Source organism: Notothenia rossii (assembly GCF_949606895.1).
Source record: "Notothenia rossii genome assembly, chromosome: 4".
Lineage (NCBI taxonomy): Eukaryota > Metazoa > Chordata > Actinopteri > Perciformes > Nototheniidae > Notothenia > Notothenia rossii.
The window spans coordinates 33567424-33589945 of record NC_136902.1 but is presented as its reverse complement, the minus strand read 5'-3'; the positions used below and the strand labels follow the sequence as shown (position 1 = coordinate 33589945).

Sequence of the window (22522 nt, the reverse complement as noted above, 5' to 3'; positions counted from 1 at the left end):
TTCCAAGCCTTGTGAGCTCCGGGTTAGCAGCCAAAACACTGTCGGGGGGAAAAATAAACAACAGCAAAGAGGCTGTGAGGACCAGAACAATGAGCGATGCTAATGTTTTTAGAAATGCTATAAATTCCCTTTATGTGCTCCTTTACAATCCAGGCAGAAAACCAATTTACCAATATGCAGCTTACATTCCTTTATACATAATTGTTTATGTTAGGTAAATGGTGTGGTGTAAGGGACCGGATTGAAACACACACTGGTTGTAAACAAGAGAAGGCTCAGTCCATTCTGAATCACCGCAGCATTCCAACAGCTGCCCTCACTGTTTGGTTTTCTTGGTTGTTTTCTACAATACCAACAATGTACTGGCCAAGCTAAAAACCGGGGCTGCCTGTATCTGGGAGCAGGAAACTGCCGAGGAGGAGAGGGTGGATGGGTGGGGGTGAGAACAGAGAGGTAATTGTATATGTAAGAGTGAGGCAACCCCAGAAGAGAGGTAGAAGCAGGAGAGAGGAGGAAGGGAGAGACGCTGTTCTTGGGACGGGAGGACTGGGACAGGGGAAGAGAAGCAAGAAGAAAGAAGCAATGAAGGAGAGTGCAGAGATGTATTGAGTGGTATCTTCTGCTCAAAAACAGATAGAAATTAGTGTCTAGGAAAGTTTGGGTGTGTGAAACAAAGAAGAGAGGGGGTGGAGGCAAAATCCACATGTGAGTGCAGCAAGTTGGAAAGAGAGGTAAAATTGTGTGGAGAAGGGAGGAAGGGAAACAGCAAGAGCATGCAGAGTGTATCCTTCCCTCTGTCCCCGTAGCAAGAGCCAGGAAAAGGGGAAGGTCCTCCCTGTCCTCTCTCTGCAGCTGACAAAAACCTCTGCCCAGAAGCCCGGGGCCGGACAGAGCGGGAGAGAGGACAGAAGAGAGGAGGAGGTTAAAAAAAAAAAGGTCCAGCGGCCAGGAGCCGGTCACCTATATGGGTTGCGTCCTGAGTTCGGACTGGTGTGGGGAGGAAGAGGTGCAACCAGTGGTGGCTGTTGGCAGGAACCCATCTCTGAAGAGAAGGAGTCTGGAGAGGAGTGAGAGCGCCAGGATGAAGCTGACAAAGGTCAGTGTGCACGCAGTGTTTACATGAGTGTGTGGTGACATTTAAAATAAACATGGTCCCTGTAATGGGGCAGGAATCTGTTGATATGCACGAGCGCGGTGACTGTGATTGCAGTTAATATGACGCAGGTTGCAATTTCTTGGCTGAGTGAGAATACAATATTTGGGATTATATGTAAGATCTATGCACAATAATACACAATGACTATATTTAATTTAGGCCTATATATTATTTGCATGATTTTTTCTATTATAGAGCACTTTTGCTATTCCGGGTTTTCCACATATAATAATAATAATAGCTTCATAAACCCATTTTCCAAAAGACTATCTGTATGATGATGAAAAATGCCATGAACTTTGTTCATTAAAGTACTGGCATCTGTTTTGAACATTATTTTGGCTATTATCTAACAGAACAGCTTCATAAATAAATCCCAATAAAAAGCCACATTTTGCCGAAGTCAAAATTATGATACTGGAAAACTAGAGGAACAATTGGGTTTGTTTTTAATTGCATGTCTTCCACGTGAAATATCATTGCACTGACTGTGTATGCATATCATTTATATGTCTCTTAGATAGCAAATATCAGATTTTTCTTGCAGTCTTTGACCCGCAGAAATGTTCTTATTATACTCAATAAAGTCTTTGGGAACATGGAACTTAATGTAAAGTTAAAAAAGAAGACATTTATAGTATGCTAAGAAAAATGATAAATCTGCATTCTGGGAACAACGAAATTAAATTGTCCCTGTAGTCTGTTTACGGGTGTTGTAGAGTGCAACTGAACATGTGAAAAAAAGTAATTGGATACAGACACAGCTGTGTGAAGTATAGAAAAATGTCCTTGAGTGATGTCACTTGACTGAGTGTTGGATGAGTCTGTTGACTTCAAGTTTGAAATAAATTGTGGTTGGGAAGTTAGTCCTGACTCCTGAGGCTAGCAGCTCCAAACTTTGTTTGACACTGCTAGCACCCAGAACTCAGACTGAACCGTTGACATGCAAGTTGGGTAGTGTAGGGACCAGGTATGGACAGGGGAAAAGAACAAATAAAAACAATATTTCGGATTCTGTGGCATCAATATTTTATACTTTTCTGAAACGGTCAGTTCTTAATCCACCAATTTTTTGCCCAAAAATGTAATACCATCGATGAGTTCTCATTGAACGTTTGATTATTCAGCATAATTCAGAAGTCAAAACAACAGAAGAGCATATTTAAAATGTATTTTTGGTTGATCCAAAGAGATATCCAAGCTTCATTAGAATTGAGTAAACCCACTGGTCATGTTATATTTTTAATACCTGGGAAATTCCCTTTTCCTGCCGCCCTCAGGTCAAAGGTCAGCATTAGCTTAGGATCATGTGGTCAGTCAATTTCAGATCCATGTGTGATAGAAAAGTGCCACCCAAAAATAATCCTTTCCTTAAATTTGATCAAATTCCAATGTGATATTAGTGTTATTCCGCTCTCATGACATGTGCAGGAGATCTGAAGAAACTTGAAGAAGTGATTGTTTATATTCTCACAAGGAGCGTGTGTGTCTTATTTGGCCCTTGATTTGAAAGATGATGTGGATGACGATGGCTTCTCAGAGCTGCTGGCACATCTGTGCAGAGACAATGGCAGTGTTGTGAAGACCACAGCACTGCTGGGGAATCACCATCATGTAAAAAGAGGCAGGCTAGCTAGCTTGTCTTAAGCTGCTATTTGCCATCAAGAGAACATTGAGGACTTGGGTCCAAGAGTTTACATGACATTTGATAATTGATTGATACATACAGCTTTTAGTCTCTGTAGCTTTTTTATCCAGATGTGAGTGTTTGTGTTCATTGTGCATGTCTTGCATCTGGGCTTGTGTGTGTGTGTGTGTGTGTGTGTGTGTGTGTGTGTGTGTGTGTGTGTGTGTGTGTGTGTGTGTGTTTGTGTGTGTGTGTGTGTGTGTGTGTGTGCGTGTGTGTGTGTGTGTGTGTGTGTGTGTGTGTGTGTGTGTGTGTGTGTGTGTGTGTGTGTGTGTGTGTGTGTGTGTGTGTGTGTGCGTGTGTGTGTGTGTGTGTGTGTGTGTGTGTGTGTGTGTGTGTGTGTGTGTGTGTGTGTGTGTGTGTGTGTGTGTGTGTGTGTGCTTGGTTGCACCACGGTCCCAGTGGCTCAGTATCACATGTTGAACAGCGTGGGAATGAGGAGCCATCTGGACCACGTCAACTTGACCCCAAACAGGATTGTGGGAACCAGTTAGATCCCACTCATTATCCTAAATGTCCCATCTATTTATGGTCATACTTTAATTTACTTGTTTTTCCATTGTTTTGATAATTTCATGCTTTTTTCTATGGGCCCATCGACAATCGTAGGTGTTGGAAGACACAGCTATAAGTGAGACCTTAACCAGAATGTGGCTTGGCTTTAATTAGTTTTTACCCGTGCATAAACCACACACATACCAAGTCAGATTCATGCCAAGTATTTACTGGAAACACTTGGCCACAGATAATGATGTTCCACATGTTGTTCACATTGCATAAAGTACTGGGTGTTTTGTCAGAAAAAGGGAAAGAGGATGTTTTTATCACATGTGTTTTCTTATTAAAAAATCATTTTCAGATATTTTTCCAAAATCTCATGCAGTATATTAACTGTTTCTTTACCTACAAGATATTTGCTTCGGGTTTTCAGGGTGTGGTCAAAACACATCCTTCATTTAGCCAGGAATGGTTTTGTGATTATTGGGGTTATTTTTTAATAATAAAACTTGTAGCTAATTAGTGGATTAGCCTAAACTTGGAAATTAACTTTACTGCCTCGCTGCCAAATGTTTCTTGAGAGTTGTTGATAGAGAGTAGCTGAGCAATAAATACCCTGGTCTTCTGGAATGGGTCTGCTCTCGGTTCCGAGAGTAAGAACAAAACATGGAGAAGTGGCGTTTAGCTATTATGCCCCCACAATCTGGAACAAACTGCCTGAATCATGCACGTTCGCAGAAACTCTTACTATTTTCAAATCGAGACTGAAAACATATATTTTTGCAGCTGCTTTTAATTGAACTGCTTTTAATTGAACTGCTCATATTCACACTGCAGTTTGCTTTTTATATATGTATTGTATAACTGTTGTGTTTATCTTATTATCGTTGCCTTTGAAATGCCTGTTGTAAAATGCCATTATATATAATGTGTTTTTACTGTATTTATTCTTAAATGTATTTTTGATTTTGAAAGCACTTTGAATTGTCGCGTACTGAAAGGTGCTATATAAATATACTTGCCTTGCCTACTTAAAATGGATTCCTCAAATAAACAGGGTCTGATGGACATACAAAAAAGTCCATATGGTTCTCTTTTGAAATATAATAAAATAAAAGAGCACAAACCCTGCAGAATGATGTTGAATTAATGTGAAATAAATCAGAGTAGAAAAGCCTCAGGCACAAGTAATGAAACTGCCAACTTGGGGTTCTGTGGTTCTGCAAAAAAGATTTGTTCGGATCTGTTCAATTTTGTGTTATGACCACAAACACATTATACTGGCATTGAATGTTACATTTTTTAAATATCTGGCCATCATTACAATAAACGTGTATTAAATGCACCCACATAAACAAGACAAGAGTCTGGGAGTCATTAATGGAACCACTTAGCAGTTGATAATATTATGAAATGTGAAATATTAAACACAGCCGCAGTTGTGGGATCTTTTTAGCCATGAAAGCAGCAGGGCTCTATAGACTGCAGTCCATACAAAATCTCTTTAAATAGACATCTGATTGCACAACCTGTACGCAATGGGACACAATATTAGTCATGGAGGCTGTCTGGTTTCTATTATTAGTCCAATTTCTACTGCCCGATCATCTTTGATCAGGTTTTGGGTTCATGGAGGTAAACAGTCTGTGTGTAAAGCAAAAGAGGCAGAACGACTTGGCTGAAATGCAATCTTGGAACCCACATGCATTCGTCTGTTGACAACGTAGGTATTCATTAACTTAAAATTAGCGTGTAAACTGGCCACTTGTCAAACAATCAAGTCACAGACATTGTTACATTACAATTACAACCACTCTTTGCATTTGAAGACTATAGGACTGTTAACAATGACTAGTGCATAGAAAAGGAAGTCTTGACTCGGAAATCAGTTGACTAAACCAGAACCCTCAACAGATTGACTATTGCCCCAAGTGGCCAGGTCGTAGCCAGACTCATAGCTATTACATTCCGAGATTGGTTCATCAACTACTTTGGTCCAGACTGAAATATTGACAATTTTAAGGATTGCTTTGAGATCTTTAAGACCTACTGTTATCTGAAAGAAAAGACATCCCCAAGATCTACATGTGTTGCTATTCTGGTGAAGCTACAGAAATTCGATTCCAATCTTTTCACGAAACAAGCAATCAATTGTGCTTCTTTCGGCTTCTGTCCAAGGACTGTGTTTTTCCTTAATGTTGTCCTCTAGCACTCTGCTGCTATCAGCATGGATTCTGCTCAGCCAATCCGATTTGCAAAAGTGTCATTTCATGTGGGGTGTTTTTGCAGTAAAGTAAATCTGTCCAATATATGTACTTGGGTTTGGAGTATATTGTGGGACTGTTTGATTGCCAAAGTAATGCTTTGTGGCCACCAGTCTGAACAAAGCTTTAGTCCTTAATTAAGGGGTAATATGTAGATCTTTTTATCTGTAATGTAATATTTCTCAATTCCTATCTCTACAGTTTCAAGCGACATAGTCATTTTCCAATTATTGTACTCTAGAAAGTCAAGTTAATTCTCTTTGAAGCTGCTTTTTGTCACCACAGAGGATGCAAATTTCATTTTGCTTTGCTTATTTTTGTGATTGTTGTGGAGTCCAGAAATACATAGAGGGCAGGCGTTGTGACTGCGGTTTTGTATGTATTTGTCTTGCTTCCCTGTCATTTCTCATGAGCAACAAAGTTTATATTGACCGTGACCAATACTGAAGCCTTGAGCCACAGGCATTCACTAGAAACACACTTCCAAAACAGGAAGGAACACTGACGGGCTGGGGTTAAATATAGATCCCCCTAGAACATCCAGAATAAAACAAAGAAGGGTAGAATAGGCATCTACAGTACGTAATTCTCACACTCCTGCATGTAAGAAAAAATATGAATTACTATGCAAACCCCAGTCTGGGGATGTGGCTGACTAAATTCCTGTGGCTTTAAAACAATGATCCGTCCCAAACTCAGCAGGATTCGAGGAATTATTGTCGCTGTGTTTGTAGCGGGCACAAAGATGAAAGTTGAACAAGGGAAAAAGGAAAGACATAAACCATTTCCTCCCACAGTTAGTCCGCAAAACCCCCCCATCAAATCCCAGCACCGCCCTTAAAAGAAACACCCCAAAGCAATATGCACTCAAAAATGTCTAGTTGACATTTGCCCAAGTTTTGGGTCTCGGGGTTCAAACAGCATAACTGGCTAATGGCTAATGGAAAGGACTTTATTTATCTCATCAGCACAATAAATGTGAACATGTGTTCGAGGGGTCATCAGTATCTTTGTGTCTCACCCACGGCTTTCTCGCGCTTTCGCTCCTTCAACAGCTGCACCTTATCAGCCTTTGGCGTACTGCTGTGTTACACAATCCTTCGTCAAGCAACTCAGCCCCCTTTTCTAGCCTCCTCCTCCTCCTCCTCTTCCCCTCATTTCCTCTTGGCCCTGGTTCCAACTCTGTCCCCCTCTTTCTCATTTACCTCCAAGCAGGATCCAAGTCCTTCCACCTCCTCCAATCTCTAAATCCTCCGTTCTAAAAGGACTAGAACACCTGGAATTCCTGCAATATTTCAAGAAGTATACCAATCCCAAACACCTTGCATTGGGTGAGGTAATTCAGAGTTTTTGTAGGTACAAAGAAAAATTGTCTCAGGATTCATGCCATATGTTTGCAAAAGCGTGCCCCCTTTTTCTCCATCCCTTCCAACACAACCCTCCCCCACTTCACTCAACCCCTCATTCCAATCCGGAGACCAGCTTCCTGTCTCTCAGGGTCCCTCAGTATTACGTCTTGTATTGCATGTGGTCTCCCCGCACCTCCCAATAACCTTTCTCCCCACTTTGTTCTCCACCTCTTAATCCATCTCTACCCCCTTTACTCTTTTACTCAATCCACAAGAAAGGGAGCTGAACATTCCACAAACAATTAAACTCCCCAAGAACCAATCCATCAACTTTTTTATCAGTCAAAGCCGGGAATTCTTGGGTTATGAGAGAAAGGAATGGAGTACATTACAGCACGTGTTGTTTGGAGGGTTTACTGAAGAGGTTTCACACTGATTGGCGGGGATATACTGTACCTGGATGCCAATCTAACACATATGGAAGTGACTAAGAGATTTAAGGCTGCAGACAGATATAATGCTCGATGCATTAGGAGTCTGAGGCTGGGGAATAATACTGGCTAACGATATAAGACGGGCAACTTGAAAGGAATGAACCTCTGTGCACACATGGGCATATACATATAATCACAACCATAAGCATGTGCAGATTGCTGGGCAAGGGGTCAGAGATTTATATCGCCATGTTTAATGTAAGGAATGTTTTTGCTAGTTATGATTGTAGAGCTCTTAAAAACATGCAAAAAATACTTTCTTCATGTAATTTCCAACACTTCAGCAACATTCACTGTACCAAAAGGTGAGTTAATCTCTGTATTGAGGAATTTTCAAGTGATATTTTACTTGGTGCATTGCTTTTATTTCACCACTAGGCGCTGCTACTAACACAGTAGTCGCTACTCTTCAGCAGTGTTAATGCAGATGTTAAAGAAGGCATATCTGTTTGAGTGGGTTGGGGGTATATTGTGAGTGAACATGGGTACTGACCACACATGACGACCCAAGAGAGCAACTTTTGAGCAGTGATTTCCAAATAAGGTACTTGTAAACGCAGATGATACTTTAGCAGTTAGCAGTGGGGTGCATGGAGAAATATATATTATTTTTAAGAATAATATAGTCTGATATTTCACACTTCTTTTACTTCGGTAAAAACAGCAGTAAGGTGGTGTAGGTTGAGGAGTAAGGTGGTGTAGAAAAACAACAAGACTGTAAGTAAGTACAAACATATAAACATCATAATACAATTTAATTTAATTTATATTTATTTGATATATTACTTATAATAATGCTGGTTACAGTAGGTTGTCAATCCCCACCCCACGAAAAAACAAGCTTTATTGAAATATCAATATTTATTTATTGTTAGATTTGTTATTGTTAATCTGAATCTGCTTATTAACTAAAGCTGTAAGGTCTGAAAAAAAAGACAAAAAGCGTTGAAAAAATTCACAATAAAAATATCCCCTCATTATATTTATGATATCATACTTTAAAATCAACAAAAATGAAAACATGTAGAACAGGATGGAGTGGCATTAAAGAGCTAATTGTGTAGGAACGCAAGAAGAAAAAGAGTTGAGCATTTAAATACTTTCTGTTTAGTCAACATTCATTTACGATATTTAATTACGCCTTAATGTGTGTGTGTGTGTGTGTGTGTGTGTGTGTGTGTGTGTGTGTGTGTGTGTGTGTGTGTGTGTGTGTGTGTGTGTGTGTGTGTGTGTGTGTGTGTGTGTGTGTGTGTGTGTGTGTGTGTGTGTGTGTGTGTGTGTGTGTGTGTTTGTTTGTTTGCTTACATGCTAAGATTTTACGCCTCTTCTACTATTTTTTAACAAAGTCACACCCAGATCCACCCACTATACCAGGGGTGGGGAACCTTTTTCCTCTCAAGGGCCATTTCATTTACAACATCCTGCGAGGGCCATACAAATGATTGAAAAAACAAAAATCACAGCCCATTCATTTCGCCTTTCTTTCATGCTTTGCAAAGGAAAAGCAACCTCTTAATCCAGATATATGTACACCATGACTCGCGCATGCACATGCACGGTTGTGGCATGACCACCAAAACAGAAAGATATGGACACAAGATGTGTGCAAATTTATTTCGTTCGTTCCTTATCCATGTGACCATGATTTAAGTGGCGGGGTTTCCCGGGGCCTGCTCTCCCGGGAAGATTTTTTTTTTAAATGTTGAAGTTAAAAGCATAAATCTGGTGCACTTTGAGAGCATATGGATACATCTCTCGACACCCATATGAAACAGAACTGTAAACAGATTTTCTTCTCTTTATGGATATTTTACAAATCACTCCCCTTTCAAACTGTATTCTTGTTTATTAATAAAAAACTTTGTTTTACTGTCATAGTATTTTATACCAGTTCTTCCTCTATTCTCTTATTTTTTTACAACTATAATGATCATATAAAGATGTGCCTTTACCTCATTGGTTGTAGAAAAAGCTTCTTATATTCGTTAGCATAGCTAGCTAACCAGATGCTCATAACAACAAAGTCATTGACTGCATGATCAGTATGACAGATGAACAGATCGCCACTTGGCTTACAAAAACACAGCCATGCAAAAACTGTGGCATGTGTACGGCTCCTTATGGGTACTGCAATTTTTGCGTGTGTTTATACATTTCCTCAAGGGCCGTATCAAATGGTCTCGCGGACCGTATACGGCCTGGAGGCCGGAGGTTCCCCACCCCTGCACTATACCATCATTTTGATCTTGTTATGAATGACAGAGCTGATTCTGTGGTTATCTAATTACAGATTTTTACATTTAAACCAATGTCCAACTACTCTAAAGACCCTAACATTACACAATCCCATCACAAATGTATTTCAGAAGCTGTAAAGTAAATAATAAATGATTTTAAAAAAGCTATGAAACGTTTTATAGCACAATCTGACTTTATCCCTAAGGATATTAGGTCGTTTAATTCAGCCAATCAGAATCGAGTATCTATACGCTCCCCTCCAGAAACCGACCAATCAGGGAGGTGTAATCCAGTAATAGTCCACATATGCTTCCAGCCTCCGTGTGGCCCCGCCCCTCGCAGCCCCTGCACGGAGGGTGGAACGGAGCAAAGAAAAATAAATTACCTCAGTGGCAGGACATGTTACTGATGGTGTTCTCTGAGAATGAGAGGCAGCCTTTAAACCAGGGAATATGATTAGCGGGAAAATGAACAAGGTAAGACCCCAACCTATTTTGCCTGGAAAGAGTATTTTGCGGTTACTTACATCCGTTTTTGCAGTTTGGATTAACAATTTGTGCACATATGATGCTGAGTTTTCATGTGTTGGCTGTGCAGGGGCGGCATAATTTAAAAAGTATGCTACCTATTGCCTGTATGAGTTAAGTTTTCTTATGAGTTATTGCCCAACTTTTAAAGACTTAATAATGATGTTTAACACTGTAGTTATGCGACTAAAAGAGGGGCTTGTTCTGTGAGAAGTTTCTTGCAGCGACGCACTTCATTAAAAGTGACATAAAATGTTCTGAATAGAGTCATATGATGCACTAAGCAGCCCCCCCACTGTTACTGCGTCAGCCACTGTTAATGTCGCCAAGTCATGTTAGAGAGGGGGAGCATGTTTCTCACGAGGGTAGTGTTTTACAATAAGATTATTACATAAGTCCATGTTAAAACGTATTCATAAGTATAAATATACAGTATTCGGAATATGTTTTATTAAATTCAGTATGATTTAGTAAAAATGTGTCAATGAGTTAGGGATGGTTTCTATTTCCTTTACATTTCTTTCTAGGTCAAAGGCTAAATAGTCCAAATTCAAGGACAAAAGCTGTCACTCACTCGGCTTTAGCTTATTTGTTTGACCCATCACTTGCAGATTAATACTTCTGTTGTCAGATGAAAACATTACTGTATGTGATGCAATGAATTGCAATTTGGTCAAAAGCTAGTACCATTAAGAAGATTGGGCATGAGCTACACCACAAATCATGTGTTGCTCCAAGCCTTGTCAGATTGTGATGACAACGTGTGTGCATGTGTGTGTGTGTGTGTGTGTGTGTGTGTGTGTGTGTGTGTGTGTGTGTGTGTGTGTGTGTGTGTGTGTGTGTGTGTGTGTGTGTGTGTGTGTGTGTGTGTGTGTGTGTGTGTGTGTGTGTGTGTGGCTGTAATTAGAAATATGCCAAGTATGCATGATCAAACTTGGTGTTGGACCACTCTTTAAGCAGACTGGAGAAAATATATTGGGGTAGATATTTTTTCCAAACAGTTACAAAATAATGTAGACAGGACACATCACTCTCTTTGTGTGTGTGTGTGTGTGTGTGTGTGTGTGTGTGTGTGTGTGTGTGTGTGTGTGTGTGTGTGTGTGTGTGTGTGTGTGTGTGTGTGTGTGTGTGTGTGTGTGTGTGTGTGTGTGTGTGTGTGTGTGTGTGTGTGGCTGTAATTAGAAATATGCCAAGTATGCATGATCAAACTTGGTGTTGGACCACTCTTTAAGCAGACTGGAGAAAATATATTGGGGTAGATATTTTTTCCAAACAGTTACAAAATAATGTAGACAGGACACATCACTCTCTTGTGTGTGTGTGTGTGTGTGTGTGTGTGTGTGTGTGTGTGTGTGTGTGTGTGTGTGTGTGTGTGTGTGTGTGTGTGTGTGTGTGTGTGTGTGTGTGTGTGTGTGTGTGTGTGTGTGTGTGTGTGTGTGTGTGTGTGTGTGTGTGTGTGTGTGTGTGTTGCCATTGCGTGGTTCATACAGCCGACCAGTACAGTAGTGTTGGCTTCATATCATGGCCCCTTGTCAGAGTTCCTATCCTGCTTTGGGACATGAGGAAAAAAAGCTGTACATTAACAACAAGATAACATTGTCCAACCTCTCCAACCTCTCCTTTGCTGATAACAGTGGTCATTAGCAGTTTTTCTCCTATGTGAAACATAATATGTAATGTAGATAGGCGACGGTAAACCAATGTTTTGACCAGATTGGAGAAAGAGATTGTAATTAAAAAAATATTTTGTCTGGGAAATCCTGGCTAAAAAAAAAAAAAAAACATACACACTAATATTATATTATTCCAAAAGAGGACAGTATTCTAAATTTGATACGGGTCATGTAAACAGCATATTCGGTTTGTATATATCGAATAAGGCTCTGTTCCAAAAGTGTTAATATATAGCTTACAATAAGTCACATAGAGGTTTGACCAAATATGAAATACGAACTGTTTACTGCCGGCCCTAGCAAACAGTTGGCAGGTCTTGGAGGAAATGCATGCCCAAAAGAAAACCCACCAATTATTGTCAAAAGTAAAACCTACAAAAATATGAAAACATCATGAAAGACTTTGATATCAAGAGGTTTTTCACAAATATCCCATCACCAATCTTTTCAAGAAGGCAGTTGGAGAAATAAAACAGGGAGGCTGTGGTTGCACAGAGTTGTCAAAAACTCCACCATTGCTGACATTTTTTTTTTTTGGACAGTTGCATGTTTGTGGAAGAATCTTTTTCAGTCGCCATGTAAGTTAATTTGTTGGAATATTGTCTTTCAGTATAAGGACAACAAATTATATTTTGTGTTTGTTAGTGTAGTCAGTGTTCCACTGGAGATGTTTTCTGAGCAGTACAGTACTGTTGTTGTACTCAGTGTACAGTAGGTATTCTATATTTGTAATGATTGGGTGTAACTGAGAGGTTTGATGGTCCATGATGGCTGTGTTTACTCGGGACGCCCCCTGTTCACTGCCAGGACCGAGACACTGAAACAGAGCCTGGCTCACATTCCCTAGTGCCAGATGCAGTAACACTGAAATCTACAGTAGCAGCCATTCACTTCTGCCTGGAAAGTATAGAGCTATAAAACAGAATGGATGCCAATGACTCGCTTCTAGTAAACCAGAGGGAGCAGTAACAGGTTTCCTTGAAAAAGATCTGTCATGGTCTGAGGCTTCAACCTGAACATATCTGGCTCTAACTAACATGCTTAACCATCACTTCATCCCCCTGGATGATGTCATCCACTTACCGAGGCCACTTCATAGAACATTGAGTAACTGTATGAGGCAAAACAGATGGTACATTTTGCCAGTAAATATCAACAACTGCAGGGGGATGGTGATGGTCTCCTTCCTTTTGGGGAGAAAATGCTCCTTAAACCATTACATTTTAGGGTCAAGACTAAGTTTAAGTCTAAGATTAAGTTGTATGGCTTAGGCAAGTCGCAGTTATGGTAAGGCTAAGGGGGAATGACCATTTTTTAAATATTAGCATTATCAATTAGAATTATAATAAAAGATAATGGTCATTTTTAAGTGGATTATGTTTGTGGGCTAGGCACAAAAAACATCCATGAGATATTTTCACATATTTGACCAAATATCGCCGTTACCGCAATTTGAATATCACACTAGTTTATATTGCATTTTCTCCTCCTAGAAACATCACTGTGTGTTTGTGTTTGTGTGTGTGTTTGTGTTAACAGCAGGAGTCCTAGCAAACGGAAGTGCATCATGCTGACCTCACCTCGGGAACAAGCAGTCTCTGTTCCCTCCATTGCCTGTCCCACCCTTCTGACACACACGTGCACACTCACACACAAATGAATTGACACGTTTATTAACACAAACGCTGGCCTTGATGCCAACAAATGATGCAGGAGCCCAGACCCATGAGAAACACTCTCAATGGAGGGTGGGATTTAAGTATACAAGAAAACACTCACCACTGAAAGACTGTGTGTTGGAGTGTAACATACTGCGACAAGCTGACATAACAGGCTTGTTGCTTGGCTTGTTATCCATTTCTGATGGATAAATAAATGTTTCTGTAAAAAAAAAGGAGTCAGGGGATTTTTATTGAAACTAAGGGTCAATTCTGTGTATTTTCCCATGTATTGATTGTCAATGGGACAACCGTCTTTGCTTGTCTTTGCCAGTTCGAAAATAGAAAAGATCTGAGATTTTAGCTAAAGGAAAAACTAGATTAATACTCCTGAATCTTCCTCAAAACTGTATGCAGAAGATTTTAACTGTAGGTATTGCATGCGCTAAGAAGATATGTCCAGTTATGCTACATCAATCTATTCTGGACTGTCTTTTGTGAGCTCACTTGCAGTATGTTATAATAGCACAGAACTCTGGAATGGTGCATTGCAGTCAATCCTATTGTGAACAGTATATTAATCATGCAGATCTCCAAGAATAAGTATTTTGGTATCTACATTTTGAATTTCCTATCCATAGATCTGTAACCTTGTTGCATCCTAGCCAAAGCTGTGGTAATATTGCTTAAAGTCCATGTAATGTCCAAAATAAATGTTATTCTGTGTTAATAAATCGCTTCATCACTTTCCACTGTTTCATTTGACATATCAACATCAATGATTCTTTCCATAAATACCCCCCAAATAACATGAAATGTGTGCCACTTTCCCGTGTTATTCCGCTCCGGGAGCGAAAAGCTTGCCAGCCATTAACCCAGCTGTGTGACGTCACACGTGGCAAACACCAGCCTCGTCTAGATTGTTTGTTTTGTATCCTTCCGCTATTTTCGCTCAACATATGTGTAACCGGACCTCGCTAAACTTTTTTTATCTAACCATTCATGATGGGGAAGCGATGTGTAGTTGTGAGCTGTGAATGTTTCCTGATTGCTATAAACATTGATCATGGGTGCTGGAAAATTGTGAACAAAACTCGGGTAAGAATTAAGTTACTACAGGTGTTATGCCAGCTTGAGCTAAATGTCACCAGAGTAGCCTACAGTGAACTTGCCTAGTGACTGAAATATATAAAAGTTGAAGTGAAATAAGTAAGGCCAAAAATGAATTAGGTCTGAATATCTTTATTATTTTTACCACTTTTAATTATTTGTGGGCTCGCACATACCAAAATAGACTAATGTACACTGCAATAAAGATCAAATGATACAAGTGAAAAATTAACAAAAGAACCCTTTTTTATTTATCAAACAGTAAATTAATACAATCTTACAAACTTGTGATTTGGAAAATGTTGTTATATTTACATGTTTCTTTGGAAAAATAATATTGTAAATGATGTACTTTGTAAATTATTTACATCATGCGAAACCATTTTAACCAGTTCAGCTGCATGACTTATGTCAAATTACAGATTTGGCCATTGAAATCCCTGATAGCGGCCTCCCGGTTCAGGGTAAGTCTTCCGTATCTCGGTTACAGCACATGCAGGCAGCGGGACTCTGATTTTTGGGCCGAGTAGGCCTACACCCCAGCACCAACGTACAAACTGTCGATAAGCTGTATATCGATACTTCCTAATGAAAAAAATGTATACAGATTATAAATATATTTGGAAAAAATAAAATGTTATGTAGTACTATTATGTAGCAATGGTTACAAATTGGCTTATAACATGATATTTGTATTTTACTTGTACAAAATAAATATGAGGTTATACATGACTGCTTGACAGAATCATAGACCTCTTATATATTTCCTCACATGTGTAGTTGTTTCTTTTCCCAAGCATACATTGAACTTGCATACACAGAAAAAATAAAAGCCAAGCTGTTTTTGACTGCTTGAAAGAGTTTAATGGTATCTTTAAAAGTGTACCATATCTGTAGCGACTAAAAGTAGGCTATTATATGAAAGCAAAGCTGCAATAGGCAGTTGGGTCAATCAATATTTACTTACTGGTGTAGTGGGCCATCAACTGCTCTGTGTTGTTGTTTGTATTGAAGATACGCTATTTTCAGTGTCCAAACACTGAGACAGCCTTCTCTAAAGCCTGGGTGGCTAATAATGCACCTTGGTTTCTCGTCGGTGTCTTCTATCTGGCAGAGTCCTGCACGGGTCTGATTTTCAAGACCCGCTCCCGCCCCGCACCCGTGACGTGCAGTACCGAACCCGCCCCGCTACCCGCACATATTGCCAATTAGTTCCGCAACCCGACCCGACCCGCCGGCACAAGATCCGCAACCCGACCCGAACCCGCATATATATAAGCAGTGACAACGTGCAATTATTAACACACGCAGTTGCATATTTGGCTCAAAAAGCCTGGGATGTTGTTTATTTTCTCCATCTAGGTTGACACCAAAAGCCTCCCAGACGTTGGATTTCGCTCTTGAAGAAGAGTTATTGAAAATGGTGTATTCTCCGCTAGAGAGCTTCACCTCAGCCATTCAGAATGTGGTGCGCTCAGCAGCAGATAGATGCGCTGCAGAGGTTATGATTATGCTCGGTCCCGCGGAGGAGAGGTCTGAGGATTTAAACATTAAACTAAAATATTATTGTTTAAATATATTTATTATGCAACACCCGCAACCGGACCCGCATCATCTTTGTTTTACCCAGAAGCGAACCTGGAAAAAAGCGTTTGAAAAAATACCACCCGCAAATCACCTTTTTTGCGGGTTACCCGCGGATACCCGACCCGATGCAGGACTCTGCTATCTGGTCAGTAGGTTGCAAACTGTCTATTTGTTCCATCACCTGTCAGATCTCTCTGCAGCATACACATTCATCTGCAGTGGGCATGCTTTCACAGCATTGACATGTACACCTGAATATTGTACATAACATTAAAAAAAAAAAACTATATCTGCCGGACGTGTGAGGAACAGATGACAAATTAAGATCGACATTTAGTGCAGGTCAAATTAAATAAAACAGAATTTACCATTCAGTATTGCCGACTCGAGTCTCGTCGGCTGCGGAATCCGCTTCTCTTTCACAAGTTTCTGCCTCGTTGTTCGATTGCCGGGCAGGAGGCTCGTACTGATAAGGCAAGATGCCTTGAAGTGAAAGGCTAGCTGGTTCACTCTCTACTTCTGTAACTGAATCCAGATAACCCACCGAATCTGAGCTTGAATGATCGCTCTCGCTGTCGCTGTCTGAAGTTGTCGCGTTGCTTGCCATTTGGACTGATTTGATCAAATGGCAATGTTTGCCACGTGTGACGTCACCGCTCGTTCGGGAGTGATCGGGGGCGTACTCGGCAAACTTCGGAACCAACATCGGTTTTTAACGTATATGTCATTTAATTATGACCAAACTTTAAACAATTTTATTTATTTTTATTCTGGTGATATCTAAACTACATGTTAAAAAACACCTGTGTTAGATGCATTACATGGCCTTTAAGCAGAGGCACATTTTTCTATATTCTCTTTGTGAACAGATGAACATGCATTTGGTTTAGTGTTCTGAATTGTCTTTTTTGCTTGGAACACAAAGTTGCTGTTGTACTTGAGGATGGTTGGTAGTCTGAGTGATAATAATGTACCAGCCCGGTAGCATTGGTTTTTTAGATGAACAAAATGTATAAAAAAAAGGTGAAGCAAAACACACTTCATTAGGTTTATTTCTTAGCGCCCAACAAATCATTACTGAGCAAACACCTTCAAATTACACAAAACACCCACCTTAATACATTTATCCTGGAGACCAACCATTTTGCTGTCTTCCAAAAGCCTTTAAAACCTTGTCACCTGTTGCCTGTGGCCAATCAGGGAGGAGCTTTGTAATTAGTGCCACTTAGACCCAGGTGCAAACAATCTACCCTCATGTGGAGCTAAACAGGACTTCATTTCACACATTGAGGACAAAACATATTTTTCAACTAATCAGTAAAGAGTTCTTGTGATGAAATTCGAAAAAAAGTTCATGCAGTTTGTCCTGGTGGTGCCAGGGTTGGCCAGACTTTTGGTTGTGCAGGAGTGACGCAAAGCTAAATGACTGTGCCAGGCTTGAAAGCAATGATCTAAAGATCTGAGACAAAGTTCCATTATGAGTCACGGAGTTCTTCTAATGACAAAATCAGAACGAAGAGTTTCCCCCACGAGGCTTCTTTCGATGTGTGTCCTCGTTGACCATCTGCAGCTGAAGCTGAGGTCACGGTCCTGTGTACCCCACTCCCACACAATGCCCATCATTGTCTAAATATCAAGATTATTTTTAGAGAGGAAGAAGAGGGAAGCAGCATGCAAGTTTCCAGGAGCAGGAATGGTTTCTGTGTATTTGTTTTTACATTTGTATCCATAAATCAACGGCTGTGTGTGCATCTCTTGTGTCCAACCCCTCCCACGTTCAATCCAGCTTCTGTTCAGTGATGGCTGGCAGACGTACAGCCAAAATGGGGGGGGGATTTCTTGTTAGAAAGCATTTCTTTGACTCCAGAAAATCCCTGGTCCCTATTCTGCCAGAAAACGAAAAATATTAGAAAAATGGTTTCTTGTGCGTAACAGAAGTTGTAGGGGAGGTTTTGGGATACAGGAGGGGTGTATACAGTATGGTGACAGGAAGAGGAAAGGGGAAGGCTGTCTGTTTCCACTGACTGTCTGCTGGGACACACGTCTACACGTGAGTTTCTGTGTGTAGAGTTTCTCTTCCTGAGGTCTCAGGTAGCTGTTTACAGGTTGTGTCACTTCAGTGGAAATACAGGCAGGTCCCAGCTGGTGGAGGCTTTGTACTGCAGCTTAGTGGTCACATGTACTGTATGCTTGTGAGGGTTTGTCCATCAGTATTTGTCAGTAATGGTTGTGCATCTACAGAATCAGGGAATTAAATAGATTTGTTTTTTTGCTAACAATTGTGCTTTTATTTTGAAAGTGTTTATTGTTGAATGATCCAACCAGTAACAGCCTACTGATTGCTGAATAACACATGTTGTACCAGGGGAAGATGTTTTTTATCCATTACAGTGGTGAAGGTAATTACTATCTTGGGGATCAGGCTTAGCATCACAGGTTGCTTTTTACTGCATATACACTCTACCAGCTGTTTTCTGTTGTAAACCGCCTTTACTGAGGTTTGCTTTGCTGGACTCCCAGGTTGAGCCATGTGCAGTGTTTCTACAGATTTGATAGTTTTTAAGGTGACCATGCAGTAGTTTCCCCATGATACAGGACCACATTTCCTGAACCCTTTAATTGTTCTGCAGGGGACTTTTCTTCTTTCTAACTATTATTACATATGATGTTAATGTTAAATACTTAACCATGCTTTTGCTCTTGAGAGTGTTTAAATGTATCTATTTTAACAAAGGAGAAAGTAAAGCAGACATGTTAGTTCCATATTGCCTTTATGATGAAACAGGCTTGTTGAACTAACTTGAAATAAAACTGAGCTTAATACTTACTATTGTTGCAGCAATGTTGTTTAACAGTTGCCCTTTTTTTCTCCTGTAATACATATGTATGCGTTACGAAATATATTTTCTAGGGCCGGGACTCGATTAAAAAAATTAATCTAATTAATTACAGGCTTTGTAATTAATTAATCGCAATTAATCGCATTTTTAATCACATATAAATATTTGACCTGAGAACAGTGAGAAGCAATTTTTTTCACATGGATTTTAGTATACCTTTGAATAATGACTGAATACATAAGCTTAAGCAACAAAACATTGTTTATTTCTTTCAAGGATGTACTTAACCAAGACCAACAGAAAAGTGCAATTTTTGCCATAAAGTGTAGCAATAGCATATTTAGGAATATAGTACATTTCAGAGATTTAGGTAGCCTATAGGTAGGTAGACCTTCTGTAAACTATAACACTTTGTTTTTTAAGTATAACACAATACTTTCAAGTACATTCAGAACATTGGAAACCCTGACTATTAGAAAACATCTCTCTGTTGCTTCAGAGGCCATAACAGACTTGGTTGATTTAAAAAATCTAATCAATTTCAGTCCAACTCTCTCAATAACCTTGGCCAAAACAATAAACAGTTCAACATAAAGTGCCAGTTGCACCAACAACATAATAAATAGTTCAACATAAAGTGTACTGTACCATTTAAAATAAAATAAAAAAGTGCCAGTGATTGACCTCAATCCCTCCTATTCTTCCAATATCCTGATGAAAAATAAAATCTCTCTGTTGCATAGGCCGCTGTTTGATCAACGGGAATTGGGTGTGTCCTTGTCCTTGTACTCCGAGTCGGGCTAACGTCCACGCTAGCTTCCACGCTAGCTGCTATAGGTTTTGCATTGAGGTGATACTTGAGGCTTGATGTGCTGCGGTGGTATGCAAATTCCTTTTTGCATAATTTGCAAACAACCGTGCTCTTATCGATGCTTCCATCCTTCCATTTTTTAAAACAAAATGTCCCATCCACGGGGCCAACCAAAGCGGTCTCATCAGCTTGTTCGTTCATGTTTGACTATTGTTCACTGTGGTTTGTTGTTGTTTGAAGTCATGAACGTTAGTTGGTGCTCCAGTATAATCGGTACCCCTGAAACTCATCCAGTGAGAAACGTTCCGCGGTGCAAAAATAAGTGCGATTAAAATGCGTTAAGTTTTTTTAACGCGTTAATTTTTGTGTAATTAATTAATCTTAATGAACGCGTTAAAATCCCGGCCCTAATATTTTCTAATCAAATTCAGGGAAAATATGTTTTCCATCTGAACAGCTAGCTGAAGTTTTTATCAATGCCTACTATTTAATTCAAAGAGGTGTTTTCTTTAAATCCTTCTAGAGTTCAGAAATAACTAACTTGCTAACTTCATACTTTTAGCTGTAGGTATTAATGATTGAAACTACAAAATGGCACAAAAACCGAAATGGTTATAGCTCCTGTGTGGCGTTTGGATTATTGGACCCCAAAGCAGAGACAGACACAAGTAAAGTTAAAGGTGTTTAATTAATAATACTAGGCCAAGGCAGGTAATGTCGACAGGGAGCTGACTGGTAGCAGAAAGGTCCAAAAAACAAACAGAGGAAAACGTTCCTGGCCAAAAACTCGAAAAGTTGCACAAAAACTGCAAAGAGAAACAAAAACTTGGCTTGGGCTACAGAGAGGCACTCTGGATCGACGAACAGCATGTAATACTCTGGCAGAGTAGTGAGGTGAGGGCCAGGCTCTTAAAGAGAGGGTTGATTAGGGAAGTGAGAACAGGTGTGCCTCATCTGCAGCCAGGCGAATACCAGCCACGCCCCCATCACACACCAGTCCTGCAGAGAAGGAGAGAAAGAGCAGGGAGGGGAAAAAGAAGCAAACAACAGAAAACAACACAACAACCAAAAACCCCATGCATAAACATAACATCCTGAACAGAATAGTATGAACCGAAAGTTCATACCAAGAGCAATAACAGTTAATTTGCCAGTATTGACACTCAACCAGTGTTTCCCCTACCATTGTCTTGGCGGGGCGCTGCGCCTAAACGCCTATGTTATTTATCCAATGTGCATGTTTCAGTGTCCACTGTCTTGCGTATTCACATTCTCCCTTCGCTCTGTTTCTGAAGGGCTCCGCTCCCTCCTCCCCCCCCCCCCCCCCCCCCACACACACACACACACGCGAATGCACACACTCACAATCAGAGACAAGAGCGGAGGAAAGGAGGAGAACAACAGCTCCGCTGTCTGCCCGTTTGTGTTCCCCCCCAGTTTCAAATTCGTTTATTATTATTTTTTAACCGCAAGCCGTCATCGTCACGGGAGAAGGACACAAACAGCCTGCCCAGGTGGACGCGCGCGAACGCGACAACGAACGTAGCGTGCGCATTCTAAAAATAGCTCACAGATGTTGAGCAGGTAACGCGGTTTTGAACTACAGTATTGAATTTGACAGAAAACAACAATGAAACGCCAGCAGAAGAATAGTCTAATGCAGGGGTCGGCAACAATGCTGGCACGCGGCAACGTAACCAGTGGCACACTAGGAATAAGTGGAATAAGTGTGCAAAATATTTAAATTGTATGTTCGGATCCTGAACGAGACCGCCGCCAGAGCGCGTCTCCCCGTTACCTGCAGAAGGAAGCCATGCACGCAGCCCCGCTCTCTTTAACTCCAGGCGACTTTCTGCCGCTTTCCTCCGTGGTGCAGTGCTGATCGTTTCACCACGGAGGAAAGCACTTCACTAATTGCAGTAGGCCTACCCCTAAGGAGCTGTACAAATGCCGCTTCAGACACGTTCAAGCTTCAGGTTCAATAACCCACTTTAGCCTAAATGACTGGAGAGAGGTGAGCTCTTCTTGGGAGGCCGTTGCATTTATTTAGCTGTTCTTCTGTTTCACAAAATACATCACAGACCTGTTTTTCTGCTTCCTCGTTTCACTTCCAAGGCAGTAAAACTAGGGGAAACACTGTATATGAAATAAATACAATTGACTCTCGCTCAAAAATTCATTTGGTAGTTGTTATGGAGTTTTAAGACTTCTCCTCCTAAAGTATGTTCTACTTAATGGACTGACTGCTTCCAAGGTAAAGAATACTCTTTAACCTGTTAAGTCCCATAGCCCCCGCCCGCAATTTTCGCCATAATTTTAGGTATAAAATGTTATATATTTCAGGCTATGAATGATATATGAACAAACCCTTCAGTAAAAATCGTCAGAATATTGATAGGAATAAAACTGGAAGGTTTGGTGTATGTAAGTGCTACTGAAGTGGACATTTCTGACTCAGAATATGAGAAAAAACTCATTTTGAGAAAACGACCTTTAAAGATTGCTGTGTGGCGCAGAGATGGAGTACTCGAGTCCTGGACTCGGACTCGAGTGCCGATATTCGGGACTCGTGACTCGACTCTGACTCGCGCACTGATTGACGCGACTCGGACTTGGACTCGTAAATTCTC

The 22522-nt window shown here is 40.4% G+C and overlaps 1 protein-coding gene across 6 annotated transcripts in view; it reads left to right on the top strand.

Annotated features, from left to right (window-relative positions):
• The first annotated feature begins 516 nt into the window (after positions 1-516).
• The window catches only part of tns2a (tensin 2a), a 79843-nt gene continuing 57837 nt past the window's right edge, over positions 517-22522 (top strand). For 3 of the 6 annotated variants that reach the window (XM_079677503.1, XM_079677501.1, XM_079677502.1), the window contains exon 1: positions 517-1096. In XM_079677503.1, the coding sequence (XP_079533629.1) occupies positions 965-1096 (132 nt within the window). In that variant the 5' untranslated portion in view covers positions 517-964. Of the gene's footprint in view, positions 1097-10031; positions 10163-22522 lie in introns of those variants that run through there. The other 3 variants (XM_079677500.1, XM_079677499.1, XM_079677504.1) reach the window with 2 other exon arrangements.